General features: G+C 54.0%; 6 protein-coding genes across 6 annotated transcripts; 3 read left to right on the forward strand and 3 right to left on the reverse strand.

Moving 5' to 3' along the window:
• Positions 1–679: 679 nt before the first annotated feature.
• Positions 680–2,916, forward strand: dpp5_2 (Dipeptidyl-peptidase 5; the record flags this gene model as incomplete). The annotated part of the gene is made up of 3 exons (XM_056216508.1): positions 680–690; positions 741–1,034; positions 1,086–2,916. The coding sequence occupies 3 exons, from the start codon at positions 680–682 to the stop codon at positions 2,914–2,916; spliced, it is 2,136 nt and encodes a 711-aa protein (XP_056070755.1).
• A 1,471-nt stretch (positions 2,917–4,387) lies between these two features.
• N0V89_007748 (uncharacterized protein) lies at positions 4,388–6,388 on the forward strand (the record flags this gene model as incomplete). Its single annotated transcript, XM_056216509.1, has 3 exons — positions 4,388–4,688; positions 4,737–5,606; positions 5,661–6,388. 3 exons carry the CDS (start codon positions 4,388–4,390, stop codon positions 6,386–6,388), a joined length of 1,899 nt encoding a protein of 632 aa, XP_056070756.1.
• A 1,051-nt stretch (positions 6,389–7,439) lies between these two features.
• Positions 7,440–8,135, reverse strand: N0V89_007749 (uncharacterized protein; the record flags this gene model as incomplete). Its single annotated transcript, XM_056216510.1, has 4 exons — positions 7,440–7,508; positions 7,637–7,698; positions 7,745–7,867; positions 7,916–8,135. The coding sequence occupies 4 exons, from the start codon at positions 8,133–8,135 to the stop codon at positions 7,440–7,442; spliced, it is 474 nt and encodes a 157-aa protein (XP_056070757.1).
• Positions 8,136–10,532: 2,397 nt separating this feature from the next.
• On the reverse strand, positions 10,533–10,977 carry N0V89_007750 (uncharacterized protein; the record flags this gene model as incomplete). The annotated part of the gene is made up of 2 exons (XM_056216511.1): positions 10,533–10,837; positions 10,893–10,977. 2 exons carry the CDS (start codon positions 10,975–10,977, stop codon positions 10,533–10,535), a joined length of 390 nt encoding a protein of 129 aa, XP_056070758.1.
• Positions 10,978–11,533: 556 nt separating this feature from the next.
• N0V89_007751 (uncharacterized protein) lies at positions 11,534–13,312 on the reverse strand (the record flags this gene model as incomplete). Its single annotated transcript, XM_056216512.1, has 3 exons — positions 11,534–12,373; positions 12,464–13,210; positions 13,256–13,312. 3 exons carry the CDS (start codon positions 13,310–13,312, stop codon positions 11,534–11,536), a joined length of 1,644 nt encoding a protein of 547 aa, XP_056070759.1.
• Positions 13,313–14,258: 946 nt separating this feature from the next.
• On the forward strand, positions 14,259–15,659 carry N0V89_007752 (uncharacterized protein; the record flags this gene model as incomplete). The annotated part of the gene is made up of 1 exon (XM_056216513.1): positions 14,259–15,659. One exon carries the CDS (start codon positions 14,259–14,261, stop codon positions 15,657–15,659), a length of 1,401 nt encoding a protein of 466 aa, XP_056070760.1.
• Positions 15,660–16,194: the final 535 nt, after the last annotated feature.

Consider the following 16,194-nt stretch of genomic DNA (forward strand, 5'->3'; position numbering starts at 1 on the left):
AATGCAGGATGCATTGGCATGAGGGGTACCTTGTCGTGCAGCTGCAGCCATCCCAGGCAGCAGATTTCCTCACCAACTTCTGGGAAGGCTTTCGGACGCCACACTACGAATTTCCATCCATCTGAATCCATCATGAAGTCGAAGACCTATCAGCGATGGACGGTCTATCGGCGGAGTGCGCGACGGACGGCCGAAGCTTCACAGATTGTGCTCTTGGCATCGTCCGCGCCGCTCAGGCTGCCTCTCCGAGGCAACGCTCCTCGGCGCCAAGCAACCTAATTAACAGAACCAACCGTCCGGGGACCCGCGTCCTGCCCAGATGCCTGTAGGAAACAAGCTTCGTACCACAAGATTACGATGTGCGCGTACGCGAAGCCCCGAAAAGGAAGGAGAATCAGCAACATCCTTCGTCATCGGGACCATGGATGAGCATACACGACCTTAGACCATATTCGCACAGATGCCGTGAACCCAGGCCTTACGACCCCAGGTGCTACAAGTACCCCGCTGCCCCAATATTTATCTGGCACCTTTACCTGGGCTTCGCAATTGGAAGGGTCGTACGAAGAGCTATTGTTGCTTACCGTCACTGAAAAGCTTCAATTGAGTTCGATCGAGGGCAGCAAGCATGGTGCGACACATTGGCATTGTAGCCGCGTTGGCTGCAGGAGCTTGCGCAATGACTCCGAAGTGTGTAATTCTATACAAACGCGATTGCAACGACGTCTGACAATCTAAAGACAGCTGCTTCAAGCTCCGAGACGTGGTGCTCCTGTGCCGAACCCGTCCGGAAAAGTCGCCCTGTTCTCTTACTCCCAATACTCCTTCGAGGAGCAGTCCTCAACTCATGCTTGGCAATTGTTGGACCTCGAGAGTGGCGAGATCACAGACTCTGGACTGAACGCTAGCGAGGTGAGCGAAGCTGTCTGGATACCAGGGACGGAAACTGGGGTTCTCTACATAAATGGAACCAACGAGGACGTACCGGGCGGCGTCACGCTTTGGATTGGCGACACCGCGAAGCCGTCGGAAAGGTATGTGCGCACCGCATGACTACACTGTAGCGAAAGCTTACGTTCGAGAAGAAAACTAGTAGCTTCGCTTGAGGCGCCATTTTCGGGTCTTAAAGTCGCCAACACATCGTCCGGAGACTTGCGCTTCCTAGTCAATTCTCTGGCGTATCCCAACGGAACAGCCTACAACGAGGAGCTCGCAGCGCCGGCACGAAACACTGCCCGTTTCTACAGCGATATTTACGTTCGCCACTGGGACACCTGGCTAACTAAGCAACGCTATGCTGTGTTCGCTGGAACGTTGCTCAAAGCTTCAGGGTATGGCCTGGAGAATCACAAAGTGCGAAATCTTCTGCAAGACATCCCTTTCAACGTAACGCGACCGGAAAGCCCCGTCCAGCCATTCGGTGGAAGCGGTGACTACGACATCAGCCCTGATGGCTCCACCTATGCTCTCTTGAGCAAAGCGCCTCACCTGAACAAAGCCAACTTTACAGCCAGCTACATCTATGTCGGTGCTTTCGATGGCTCCGCTGCCCCTGAGGCTCTCAACGGCCCAGGTTCCGAGGCTTCTGAAGCCGGTCATAAAGGCGCTTCTGGTGCTCCTACATTCTCTCCTGATAGCTCAAAGCTTGCATACTACCAGCAGGATGGAGAATATTACGAGTCTGACAGGGTGAAGCTTTATGTTGTGGACATTGCCCAGGACGGGTACAGCACTGGTAATGGCAGCGCGGTTTCCACAAGCAACTGGAAGGGTCTGGCTCCTGATTGGGATCGATCAGCTGGCTCGATTGCCTGGGCCCCTGACAGTGAATCTTTCTTCACTACTGCAGAGGACTACGCGAGGACACGCGCATTCCACATCCCCTTGGACAGCGATGCCGATTTCAAGCCTAAGAACCTGACTTCCGTCACATCCATTTCTGGCCTTGCGGTACTTCCCGATTCCTCGCTTCTCATTGCAGCCAGCGCTGTCTGGACGTCAGCCGACTTTTACACTCTTTCCACGGATGGTACTCAGAACGTTCTCTTTTCAGCAGTGAAGGTCGATGAGGATCTGGCCGGACTCGGACCCGACACGCTAGAAGAGTTCTTCTACGATGGCTCTCTCCCGAACTTTGACCAACAGTTGCATGCTCTCGTCGTCAAGCCGAGCAACTTCAGCGAGGGGGAGAAGTACCCGCTTGCATACATCGTTCACGGTGGTCCTCAGGGAGCGAATGCCAACTCCTGGTCCACACGATGGAACTTCCAGGTCTGGGCTGACCAGGGTTACGTCGTGGTGGCTCCCAACCCAACAGGTAGCACGGGTTTCGGTCAGGAATTGACAGATAGAATTGCCGGGGAGTGGGGTAGCTATCCTTACGAAGATGTCGTCCTCGGCTGGGAGTATGTTAGAGACAACCTCTCTTCCTTCATCGACACTAAGAACGGTATCGTCGCTGGTGCAAGCTACGGAGGATACATGACGAACTGGATTCAAGGCCATGACCTTGGACGTGAATTCAAGGCCATCGTCACGCACGATGGTATCTCAAACACCGAGGGCGCTTTTGCGTCTGAGGAGTTGTGGTTCATACGACACGACTACAATGGACCCATCTGGGATGAAAACAGTACATACTCCAAGTGGAACCCTCAAGACCACATGGCCAACTTCAGCACGCCTCAGTTCGTTATTCACAACTCACTAGACTACCGTCTGCCTGAAAGCGACGGGCTCTCGCTTTTCAATATCCTGCAGACAAAGGGCATACCGTCGCGCCTCCTCAACTTCCCTGATGAGAACCATTGGGTCCTTAATCCTGAGAATTCTATCTTTTGGCACACCGAGATCTTCAATTGGATCAACCACTGGTCCAAGGGTACCGATCTCGACGACAACGCGATCGGTCAGTAGACGACGGTAATACGTCTTAGCTAAATGAGGGTTAAGCGGTGCAATCCGCTGCCCTTTTGCAAAAGAACCGCCGTCAAGGCGTAATAATATTAATGTCTACAAATCATGTCCAAACTCTCACATTGTGATTCAATCGAGAAGGCGACAAGCACGACCTGCTTGTGTGAGTGCATAATGACATCCGTTTCGATGGGACGCGATTCCAAATAGCCTGCCGAAGGATCCTCCTGCCACCCGCTACCCGGTGCTTGGAATCATGTCTCTGCAGCGCGCCAAACTACATATGCGTGTTCCTGTCTTTTTTTGCGTGTCGCGCACGATACTGCACTACGTTCACTCATCAACAGCGACACCGATGCATTCTATTGCGCAAGCTGCAATGTACCGACATCTCATCAAATAATCTAGGGAAGAAGTCTTCTGACAAGAAGATGGACAGGTCTCTGGATGTCCATGCTGATAAGCGGCCTGTGCCCAACAAGAGGAATTCGCCGCCGCACATCAGCAGTTTCTAGAAGACTATGGTCTTGGGTCTTGGATGCAAAGTTATTGCCAGCTATTTGCGGAGCCAACAGATTCCAGAATCGTCCTTCCGCATGTGGCGCCAGCCCAAGAGCCTCTGCCGCATCGGTCCCGTTCCCCAATGCGTGAGGAGATACGCAGGGGCGATCAGGCGCGCCGTGCTCTCAAAGCTCAGCAGTGTGAAGCGACGCCCGCGTGATGGATGTCAGCGCAGATGCAGTTGTGCGCTGCGAATAGGATCGATCCAAGCGGACGCCGTGCTTCCAACGCCAAGTAACGACTGATAACCTTCCCAACAGGGTTTGGTGTCATAGATAACTTGGGCGCATTGGCATCGTTCTTGTGCGGGGAGCAAGCGCGGATTTGCCCACCTGTGGGCCTTGCCAAGTTGTTCCATCAGGCCAAGTCGGGAGAGGCACATATTCCGGTAAGACTACAACACCACAGCCTTGGATTAATCATTACGATTTTCACGTTGTTAGCAAGACAGCAACGAGAGTTTCGTTGTGCGACATGACAGCGATACGAGGCCGGTAATTTCCTGCCAGCCCGGCGAGCTCAGCTGTGACAGGGATTAGGATTCAACTCCTCGCCATGGGACAATCTGTCTGCCACTTGCGCCAAGTGCAGCAGCACTCGAACAACTTGGCAGCTTCCATCTGCGCCTCTTGTGTTATCAACGCCAATGTCTTGCGAGGCCTGTAAGGGCTCTTGCTTTCACAAGCGCAGGTTACGCCGAGACGAACGCTCTGATTGCAACGTCTGCTGTCACTCACCTGCTTGAAACAGCTCTTCCCTATCGCACGGAGCGTGCGTCTGCCGTGCAGGTATAATTCGAGGCGTTGTCCCCTGTGTGTAGGGGTGCAGCGAACTCGTTCACCCCGCTTCACCGTGCTTAAGATTAGGCTGTCCCACAATCGCAACCCGCACAGAGGGACCCCCACCCAACATGGCTCTCTCCGCAGCGCAGAACCAAGTGGACCTAGCCATGAGCCACGAGCCCAAGGTTGCGACGCCCATATTCGAGGCCAACGAGAAAGAGGCCTTGGGTCGCCACAGCGTCAGCGACAACAGTCTTGCTCATGCTCATGGTACCGTTGAGTTCGAGGCTGATCTGGAGGGCGAGGAGCCTACAGAGGAAGAGCTTGCTACTCTACCTCGTATTTCCGGCAAGATTCCGTGGATCGCCTACACCGTCGCATTTGTTGAGCTTTGCGAGCGTTTCGGCTACTATGGCTGCTCAGTCGTCTGTAAGTACCAGGTTGCTGAAGGCAATCCAACTCTAACATGTTCCTCAGACACCAACTACATCCAGCATCCGCTGCCCGAAGGCCACCCGACCGGTAAGGATCCCTCATCAGAGGGACAGCCTGGTGCACTTGGCATGGGACAGAGAGCGTCAACGGGTATCGTTCTCTTCAACCAGTTCTGGTCTTACATGACTCCCATCATTGGAGCAATCATCGCAGATGAATACCTGGGGCGCTTCAACACGATCTTTATTGCCATCGCCTTCTCCATTGTCGGACACATCCTGTTGATCATCTCTGCCCTGCCCACTGTGCTCGCCAGCGGTAATGCCATTGCACCATTCATACTGGGTGTCATCATCCTTGGCTTCGGTACAGGAGCGTTCAAGGCCAACATCTCTCCGCTCATTGCCGAGCAGTACCGACAAACTAAACCGCGTGTCATCATGGACCCAAAGACGGGTGGGCGCGCCATCTCGGATCCTAACATCACCCTGTCCCGCATCTTTTTGTACTTCTACATGTTCATCAACATTGGCTCCCTCACTGGCCAGATCTCCATGGTCTACGTGGAGAAGTACATCGGTTTCTGGGCTTCCTACTTGTTGCCAACCATCATGTTTTGTCTCTGCCCATTGGTCCTGTTCTTTTGCCGCAACATGTACATCAAGAGCCCACCCACTGGATCGATCGTTATCCGTGCCTGGAAGCTTTTTACTTTGGCGCAGAAGGGCAAATGGTCCATCAACCCTGTTACCACTCGTAAGAACTTGAAGTCTGAGAACTTCTGGGAAGACGTCAAGCCCAGTAGGCTCGGTGACCGCAAGCCAGCATGGATGCAGTTTGACGATGCTTGGGTCGACCAAGTTGCTCGTGGTCTGCGTGCCTGCTCGTGCTTTACCTGGACCCCGCTCTACTGTAAGATCCTGCCGTGCCAATAACCACCCGAGAATGCCTATTAACCACCTCCAGGGGTCGCCTACAACCAAATGAACAACAACCTCGTCTCCCAAGCCGCCACCATGACCCTCAACGGCGTCCCCAACGACGTAATCACCAACCTCAACCCCATCTCCCTCGTCATCTTCATCCCCCTCGTCGACAACTTCCTCTACCCATTCCTCCGCAAAAAGGGCATCAAATTCACCCCCATCAAGCGCATGGCCCTAGGCTTCATGCTCGCCTCCCTTGCCATGGTCTCCGCCACCGTCATCCAGTACTATATCTACAACTCCACCACGTGCGGCAAGTTCCTCAACGGCTGCGAAGACGCAGACGGCAATAAGATCCGCTCCCCGCTCAACGTCTGGATCCAATCCGTGCCCTACATCTTCATTGGCTTCTCTGAGATTTTTACCAGCATCACCGGGCTGGAGTACGCTTTTACGAAGGCGCCGAAGAATATGCGGTCGGTGGTGACGTCGTACTGGCACTTCATGTCTGCGTTTTCGAACGCGCTGGGGCAGGCGCTTGTGGCGCTATCAGAGGACCCGCTGCTGGTGTGGAATTATATGACTGCGGCGTTGTTGGCTCTTGTAGGGGGTGTGTTGTTCTGGCTGCACCAGCGGCCGACGGACAAGCTTGAGGATGCGTTGAATATGCTGCCTGATTCGAACTATGTGGGGAGGGATAGGAGGCATAGTCATGAGGAGGTGGAGAGGGGGGAACATGCGCCTGCGGTTATTGCTGATAAGGACTAAGGTGCTGGTGAGGTGAAGGGCAGTGCCCATTGATATGAAGCTATGAGGACGATGGTAAGACAGGGTGGTGGGACTCCTCGCTCCTTAGTTGTATACCTCTTTTAATGAAACTCGAGGGGGGTGGATGCCGCTCGCTGATGCATCAACGGTCTGACTGTGCCGCTTCGTGCATTGTACGGTCTTTATCACTGATATCATCGCTGCAGGTGGAGCACCGTGTGATACTGAATTCAGCTGACTCCTACAGCTTTAGGCCGTTATGCAAACGACATGTCTCTGCGCTAACCTTCCAATGAACCGTTCTTTGGATGACGTGTGGGTCTCAACGGAAGCCAGGGCTGCGCTTCTCCAAGTTCGTGGAATTCAGCCCGGTGACCTTTCCATTGCTGGTCGCCAAAAGTATTCTATCTCTACTTGCACGCATTTGAAGCATTTCCACTGTCTTTCGACGTCGATCCGAAAACGGCCTTAGTCGATGATAGCGCAGTCCGATGCTCACCGGATGATGAGGTGCGCTACTTTCAAGCACACCAGCGCGCATGCCAGAGCGCAGCACTCACTTAGTAGCCCTTCGACTTCATTCGAAATCTGCCGTGCACGCCATCGCCTCACGCCGCGAAACCTTCCCTTCTTCCACGCGGCAAAAAAGGATGTAGATTTTCCGGCATTACTTCATGCTTCCCCAGCGCCGTAGAAATACATGCTTTCACTAACCTCCACCACGCCCTCCCCTCAGGCCTCCTCCTCGCCCCACCTGCCACCGCCCTCTCCCTCGCCCAGTCCAGCACAGGATCCACCTTCCGGCATCGATGCCTAAGCACGCGCAAAACGTCAGTGTCGATCATCCGGATACATATACAGAAGTACACCGTATTGAAGTGCATCTCATCTCCAAGACACGGGGCAGCGGATTCCATACCTCGTACTAAAATCCGGCATCGGCGCCTCATGCCCCTCCACCCAATTGAACGTCACTATCCCAGGGTCCGCATTGCACTCCAGAATCTGGCGCAGCATCTCGAGACAATGGTCTACGTGCGTGCGGACGATGTCAGGGGTCGGAGAAGGCGGGCTCGAGGGCGGAGTAGTAGTCGAGGTGGGTGTACATGCGCAATAGATTCTAGAGGAGGGGTTGTTAAACACAGAGACAGTGTGGAGGGAGGGGGAGGGGGACGTACGACGCAGTGCAGTTGGTGGCTTGCTTCTATGGCGGCGAGGTAGCCTCCGCCTTCTGAGGGGGAGTTGTACTGCGAGGGTGGGGTCTTTGCCGATGCGGAGGACGGTGTCGAGATCTACGGTGAACATCGAGACTGGTCGTTTTAGCAGCTACAAGGGTGTGGAGGGAGAGAAGCGCACCATCTGTGTATCTAGCCCATGCTTCGTCGACTTCGGGGCTTGGTGCGCCGCGGAAGGGCGAGGGCCAGGCGAGCGAGCCGTTGTACCTGGTGTCGTAGTATTCGACTGTTGATAGGGCGGGTGCTGGAAAGATCAGTAAGGGCTGGGACAGTGGTATAGGGAAGGTCTTACAGTAGGCTGATACTTTCTCTATGCAGGATTTTGTTGCTTGGCGGTGGAAGTACAGTCCTGAGAAGAGTGTGGTAAGCGATATGGTGAAGAAGACCACGTGAGCGAGCCAGGGAAGTAGCGTCCGTGCAAGAGTCAAGCGTGCTTGTCGGGCATCTGGGATCGACGAAAGCTTCTCGTCGCTTTCGGAGGCCGGTATCGGTTCATATGAAGGGTGGACCATTGTGAATGCGCCTCGGTTGTAGATGTAGGTTTACGGATATTGTATGAACTGTTGCTCTGGTTCCGTTGCTGCACCTTGGTGGGGGCTGGCTCTCGGCAACGACTGATCTTGAGGGGTAGGATTCTCTCGATACGAGGTTGCTGGCCGCCCTAAAACAGGGTGTAAAGCGTTCCCACCGCCTTACGAGTACCGCCTTGTTGGATCCAGGCCTTAGCGTGGCAGAGTAGCGATAACGAGCGAGGTCCTATACTCCCAACGCTTGAGCAAATGCCCGAAACGGAAACTTCCGTGAGATGTCGGCTGATACTAAAACGATGAACAGGGTGCTCACAGCCGTGAAAGCATTTGTAGAGATAGAGAACAAGATGCCGTTCGTAGCGAGCCTATGCCTAGAGATAGATTAATCCTCCCGTGAGGCAACCCCGAGTATTCTCTTTCCAAGGATCCAATACCAAGGTTGTGCCCTTGCATATATGCACTGCAAGTCGATTCCACGTTACCGTCAAGGATGCAGAGCCCTGTTCTTGGTATTGGGGTCGGCTACACTATCTGCGATATTGTGTGGCGAAAAGGCATCGATATAGCCAGCTACTGGTGGAATATGTAGCTCTCGATAGAAGAGATACGGCTAACCAGCCGAATGTTTCAGGTCGTTTAGTTTCGTTTACAAGTCTGCTAGAAGCAGAGAGGAAGGTGATGCGATTCCTTGTGTATTGATCCTACAGATGTTGAGTCAGTGTAAGCCTGGTAATGGACTGTGCCAATCATATGTACGCACTGACAAGCTTTCCAACTCATGTTGGTCACAGCTTGTGTGTTCTTGGTTATGAGATGGAGGAGAAGCTGCTTGGCAGTTGGGTTGCCTTATGCTGATAGACGTACCTTATGCCAGAAGGGGAAGGTGATGGTAGGTCTGAACAGGCCCTATCCAGAAGGGGTAGTAATCCTACATGACCTCTGCCGACGCAAGAACAACATGAGAAGCGACCATGGACATCATCAAAGGATCCTGATATTCAAGAATGCTGCTGAAGGATCTATAAAGACCGGAGGAATTGCACTACCGGTTCGATAAGTGGCATCATCCGCTCCAAGATCACACAAGCTCTTCAAATCCAGGACAATCCAAATCAAGATGCGTTTCTCCACGATCATCGTCGCCGTTGCGTCGCTTGGGTTCGCTGCCGCGTCTCCTCTCGGTAAGTTCACCGACTTCATAGCTGAACAAAAAACACATTCTCTAACCTCCGGAATTCAGATGAGCGCGCCGTCGACTGCACCCGCGGCCTGGACGCCCGCGCCTGCCCATGGTCCAAGTACGTCCGCAGCGAAGAGAAGGCTGCTTTCGTCGCTCGCGCTGTCGATTGCACCCGCGACTTAGATGCCCGCGCCTGCCCCTGGTCCAAGTACGCAGCCTCGGAAGTCGAGAAGCGCGACTTGATCAAGAAGAGCGAGGCCTGTACCCGGGACCTTGATGCGCGTGCCTGCCCGTGGTCAAAGTACGTGAGGTCAGAGGAGAAGGCTGCGTTCGCGCAGCGTGCCGTGGACTGCACGAGGGATGTTGAGGCCAGGGCTTGCCCCTGGTCGAGGTACGCGGAGTAGGGAGCCTAGGGTTCAAGCAATGTACATATCGAGCTTCTAAGGATAGTGCGGTAGTATGTGACAATTTGGGTCCGCAAGGAGAGCTCATTCCCAGAGGACACTCTTTCCAACTATTAAAGTAACCTCGCAGACTCAATTCATCTTTGTAGTGAGATTGTAAGTGCCTCTGTGGAGCACTCTAGGTGTCAACGGTCGATAGCGGGTTGCAACGATCGAGTAGAGACAAAAACGTCGGTGTAACCACACTAGTTTTATGAAAACCTGTCATGAGTGAACCTTTGGAAATTAGGAAGAAGCTAGCGAAGGTGTGGTTGAACATATTCGAAGGCAATGGGTTACCAGCTGGACTTCACGCCTTCTGCGTAAGTAGACATCCTGATCCAATATTTCTCCGAGCTAGAAGAGTGGTCATCGTGACATGGCAGACATGTGAACGGAATGATCGTTATCATTAGTATAAGATAATATACTGCGTAACTACGTCGACCTCTCCGGGGTATATAAAGACAAGGACAAAACTCCGCGCTAGCAACCCGCAATTTCAGTGCCGCAAAACCGTACAAGTTCCAAAGAGATTACACTGAAGAGAAAATGTTGAAGGCCTGAGAGCTCCTGGTGTAGGGCACGGCGTCGATCAAGTTGGTAGTATTAGACGCCTTGCATCTGCGGCGGCGGCGCGGTGTTGCCCCTCGACGTATTACGCACATGAAGCGCTGCAACAACAGTCGTAACCACGAAAGCGAGCCTAAAACAGTCAGTCCAGTCCGTCGACCTCTCCCACGTCTACGCTAACACTCACCAGATGAAGGCGCTAAACACAATGGCCGCAACGCCCGACGACCACACAGGGTGGGGTCCCGCACCATGGTACACATGTCCCCACCAGCTCGCCACAGCCACCCACGCCGCGAACCAGAAGATCATAGTGACAGCCTCGACGCCGATGATGGCGAATTTGTGGGCTGCGGCAGGGAAGCGGCTGGGTGCCAGTGTGAGGTAGGCCACTGCGAGAAGTGTCCAGATGGAGCAGAAGAGCATGAAGTCGACGGAGTCGGGCGTCCAGTAGTCATAGCCGCCAGGGCCGCGGTAGGCGTCGACAACTGTTGGCGTAACATGTTAGTGGGTGTAATGTTGGAAGGGAGGAATTGGACGCACTGTAAGCTGTGAGGCCCAACACGATGATGGAGAATATGGCCTGGATTGCGCGCAGGGGCAGGGTTGCGACGTCGAGGAATGGCATCTTGAAGTTGGTGTTGAGGTTCTTTTTGGCTCAAATCTTTGCACGGTAATTGACAACGCTTGTGCAGCGAAGGTACCTTAGGTAAGGTTACAAGGCAGACTGTGTGTAGGAATAGACAGACAAAGACTGGAATTCCCCGCTGCTGGAAAGGGCTCCTTATACGGTGTGTGCTGGCGGTCAAAGGCTGGCTGCTGATGATGATGTGCGCCACAGCATTCTACGTCATCGCGCGTCAAAAACAAGACGCGCGTGTGGCTTGTGTGACGTGTCAGCGAATCAGAAGGCGCATGTGATCCGTTAGCCGAATGGCACCCTAGGCGCAGAGGACGATCAATGCGAAACACGGCGACGACATTGAAGGCCTATCACGCGTGCACGCCGTCTCCGCGGAGAGAATATGCTCCGTGGTCATCGTTTGGGACCGCGTCAGTAGTAATGAAGGGATGGCCCTGGCGAAAGACGTGATTCTCGCGGGTAAGCTGGAGTGTTCGCTGCGCATGAGGATATGGTAAGACAGCTTGCCAGCCTCCGGTCTCGTCTACGTCGCACGTGGCGGTCAAGCGTTCCTGCCTTCCCAACTGGCAACCTGTTCATCGATACTTAGTCTCTCAATCTGCTCTCGCGCTCTCTCCAAGAAAGTTTCCCCCCTCATATCGAAGGGACCAGAACTTGCTTGACCCCAAGGCAGGACAATGGGCTCCCCGAAGAAGAACTTTGACGCATATTTCAGGCTAACGGGACTCCAAACATCTTCAACGTCAGCCATGAGCTCCCCGATTTGCCAAAGTTGGTGCATGATCCACGTCTTCTCTTCGGTGGTAGCGCCATCGTACGCCATCATGAGTGGGCCGGCGAGATACATGGTGCCGAAGGGACGGAACTGTTGAGCGTATTCGCAGCTCATGAGGATGCGTTGACGCGCTAACAAGCATTCATCTTGGAGGCCGTTCAAGGTAGACGGCGGAGTGTTGGCCGGGAGGAAGCGCGCGATGATCGTGTTGATTATGATAGAGAGGCCCCAGTAGAAGGTACAGAGGTGCGATAGCTGAATTGCAGAGAATTGATAGGTGGTAGACAAGATTGCGTCTCCGAGGATGGGAGGCCCTTCCACGATGTCGAAGCCGTTTCGTAGCCTTTGGTCTACGAAGTCAGCTACCAGACTGAGTGAGTCCCGCAGCCGTAGGGTTTCCAGATAGATGGCGTAGCTCTTTGTCTCGTCAGGCGAATAGTAAAACGCGCGGATCTTTACAAGCAGAGATGGCAGAGCGGTGAATTCTCGCAAAGCCTCATCGATGAGGAAATCCGTATCGCGGTCGTAGATATCAGTAAAGGAGATTTGCCTCCACTCTGGTTCATTGAAAAAGGTTTCTTCATTACGTAGCATGGCGACGGTGACCTGTGCGAGTTAGAATAAGCGAACAGTGTCCGTATGCCCGGTAACACAAGCCAAAGTATCGGATGTGCCATTGAGGGTTGGATTACTTACGCCTTGTGCGCGTTGTGTCATGTAGAGTATCTTTGCAAAATTCGACTTGACTCGATAGGGGCCTCTCATCTCGATCAGTTTGCATGCCCCTCCAGCATGTTGAACGTTTTGGGGTACCCTTGACCCGCCACCGTAGACCTCCACGTTTCCAAGGATGGTTACGGCACCTAGAGTAAGGTCCGAGTAGCTCTCCACCGGGTCTGTGAGTGCGGCTTGTAAGCTTAGGAGAGCTTTTGCATACAAGTTGCCCTGTTTCCGATTACCTGCGGGTCGCTGACCATGCAGTATAAGTCCATGACAATTGACGAGGCAAGCAATTGCATCGTCAAAAGCAGTTGAATGACCGAGCATTCGAGGCACCTCTTCCATGAATCCAGTCAACACGGACAGCCTCAAGCCAGCGTGAGCTAGTCTGAAGCTTTCCAGCAGTGCCAGCTGCAACGGTTGGACTAGAGTCGGTGGCGGACGCCGTAACCGCGGGAGGTGATCATCAGCATCCGGATTGGCCTTTCCTTCTGGCGCTCTCCTCCGACGTCCGATCCGCATCGTCTGGAAAGAACCACCCTCAGTGGTGGAGATTGAGCGAACAATGCTCATCTGGGAGAGTGGCTCGATCAAGCCCTCGCTTTCATGCACCACATCTGCAGATATGCCCTTGGGACGGGCGAATTTGACCTTGCTGATTGGGGCTTTGCAGATCCGCTTCCCTTTCTGACAGGGGCCGCAGACCGGTTTAACTTCATCGCACTGTGCCAATTAGTGGAGGGTACCTTGCATGACGCGATACCTTACTTTGACTTTGCGGTCTCGACAAGTGCCGCACCTATCGCTCTTGACTACTCCGGTCATTGCGTGGTTTTTGATATACCGTATGCTATGGCGAATGCAAGACGAGTTTGGAGGATCTGCTTCATTCTTCGCATCATTTCGACGGCCTTATAGTTTTCGGATCCTCAGCTGTAGCTTGGGAGTACTGGCCAATAGTATTGGACAATTGGTAGCTGAAGACAAGCTTTGGAGCGCAGCGTGTAAGCAGCGCCGATCGTTACGCCACCCCGGTTGGGGCTTAGTGGCCTAGTTCGCATCGTTGGTACCGAAAGAGGAAATATTGGTGAAGTGTTCGTGTAACGCCGGTCTCGCCGTCTGCTTAGTGATTCTTTGTGTTTAAGAAGGGTATTTGGTTTATGGTAGAGTCAATCTCTTTTTCACGATGATTGATCGCTCCTGGTGCAAGGCCTCCCGCCTTCTGCTATTGTTGTGGTAGTCTGCCTGGGAGGGCAAACGAGTAGGTGGCCTAGGTTGAACAAGGGAGAACAGATAGACAGACGGCAGCGGTGAGCAATTGCACGCGCATGCTTGAGGCGGTGGTGGAGGCCGTCTGGAGTCGGGGGCACGGCAATCCATGGGGCGTGTGGGGGAGGCTTGATCGTGGCTGCTGCAGTGTGCAGTGGGGGCGCCTAACGCAACGGGCGAAACCTCACGCCAAGGGTCAGCTACGCGACGCGTTCTTTGCTGCTCTTCGCGTCCGATACCTCTGTTGCAGGCCATTGAGAATGGATGGCGTGTTTCCAGGGTATTGAAATACAACGTTGCAAGATGACGACGCGTCCTGCATCCCTTACACAGCGATTTCAACCGGAAATCGGCACGCACGAGCCCCGACCTTCGAAGGTGCAGCGGCAGCAATGCCACCCTTTCTATGATTGCCAACTGACAAGCAGCTGCACTGACATTTCTAGGTGAACCCATCTACTAAGCCGACGCAGATGATTCTGCGTATCTACCTACGGTAGCCATGTTCTCGAATCGCCGAGCTGTCCGCCCGCTGCGACCTATCGTGGTCGTCGTCGTCCTGTGTGGCCTCTACTGGGTCAGCGGCTTCCCCCGAACCTATGATGATGACGAATTGCCTCCGAGCCAGCAGAGCCAACGAATGAGCACTTCCAGCGCCGTTGAATCTGACCAGCTTATTGTCTCGATCAAAACTACCACTTCCAACGCGTGGACAGAGCTACCGCCGCTGCTGGTGCTCACGGACCCCGCATACCACGACTCGTTGCTGTTGATGGGAGATTTCCGGCTCAATCTGGGACCTTTCATCGTGGAAGATGTGCTGGACCGATATACAGAGAGCTTTGTGGAAGATAATCCAGAGATGGACCGGTATCGGAAGACACTCGAATTCGCCGACAGTAGCGTGGACTTTGTAGAGCTAAAGGAGAAGGACTCCCGCAAGGAGAAGGACGTGCTGGCGCAATTGGACAAGTACAAAATGCTGCGATGGGTAGAGCGGACGTGGCTGTTGCGGCCTCAGAGGCAGTGGTTCCTCCTCACGGAACCTGATGTCTACCTCAACCGGCCGAACCTGCTCTCTTGGCTTGGAAGTTATGAGTCCAGCGAATACCATTTCTTCGCCAACAAGCCCGCTCCTGACGCTGGCCACACGGTCATCTTATCGCACGCCGTCATGAAGGCGATCATAGTGGACAACCCAGACTTGATCCCTTACTATGATAACAACATTCGGAGCCACAAGAATGCCTTCGAGGTTCTAACCACTGTGCTTTCTTCCACGCTTGACGTCAGCCCAAATGCGACTTGGCCCAGCATCTCAGAGTACAATCCCGCCACGGCACCATACGGGCTCGGACTATGGTGCGAACCCGTCCTGACAATGTCCAAGATGACGACCGACCTCCGCAACGAAATGTGGCGCTTCGACCGCGATAGACGGGACCAGCAGAACAACGACGCGCTATGCTTCGCAGACCTCTGGTTCCGCTTCATGCAGCCCGAGAATCTTGACGACCCCAGAGACGACTGGGACAATCTATCTTCGGGCCCCGGCTACGGACAGTGGAACATCCTCTTCGACCGCAGACGCCAACGCAAATCGGACAAAAATCCAGGTAGAGCCAAGCCTGGGGAGGCATCATGGGAAGCGTGTCGCGACTCGTGCAGCGAGAACGAGTTTTGCGTGCAGTGGTCATACTCATCTCTGCCGATGCCGAACAACAATGAGAACGGCGACACAAAGTGCCATCTGAGCAGGAGCATGAAGTTCGGCTACCACGTCGCCCCGCAAGAGAAGGAACGCTCCGGGAAGTGGGCGACGCTGGTGTGGAAGAGCGGCTGGGAGAAGGAGAGATTCCAGAGCTGGGCGAGGCAGCAGAGATGCAAGAAGCAGCAGAATTGAAGCCGAGCTGACAATTACATGGGCAACTCTATTCAACGCCTTGTGACTTGTTTTCTACGATTGTCGCGTTCGTGGAGTACACGCAGAAACGCCCTGGAACCACCTAGACGACGCCTTCCCGGATGACAGCTGATACGCATAGTACGCGGTCTGGCAAGCGAACGATCAATAACGGGCACGCTACAACCGTCTCACCTAGCGATCTTTTCCAGCGTGAATAGTCATCCTCCGGACTCTCTCTTCTCACTCCCTCTCCGTAAACGCCCGGTACTGCCCACCTAGGTATGCGCGCGGCATGCAGATCTCAAAGCGCTCGTCGAAAAAGGAGTCGGAATCGAGGTCGAAGGGGTAACGTGCGGTGGTGGACGAGTTGATGAGGTAAATCGTTGTAGATGGGCCAGCGGATGCGCGGATGTGTGGGCTGGAAAGACGAACTGTACGTGTTCGGGCAGTACTATGAGATGGAGACTCGCTTTGGGAGAAGCTGCGGGCGCCTGCGTGGACGGCGGATGCGCTGGGGGTTTGTGACAATTAT

The sequence above is a fragment of the Didymosphaeria variabile genome (assembly GCF_027946475.1).
Source record: "Didymosphaeria variabile strain IMI 356815 chromosome Unknown scaffold_5, whole genome shotgun sequence".
Lineage (NCBI taxonomy): Eukaryota > Fungi > Ascomycota > Dothideomycetes > Pleosporales > Didymosphaeriaceae > Didymosphaeria > Didymosphaeria variabile.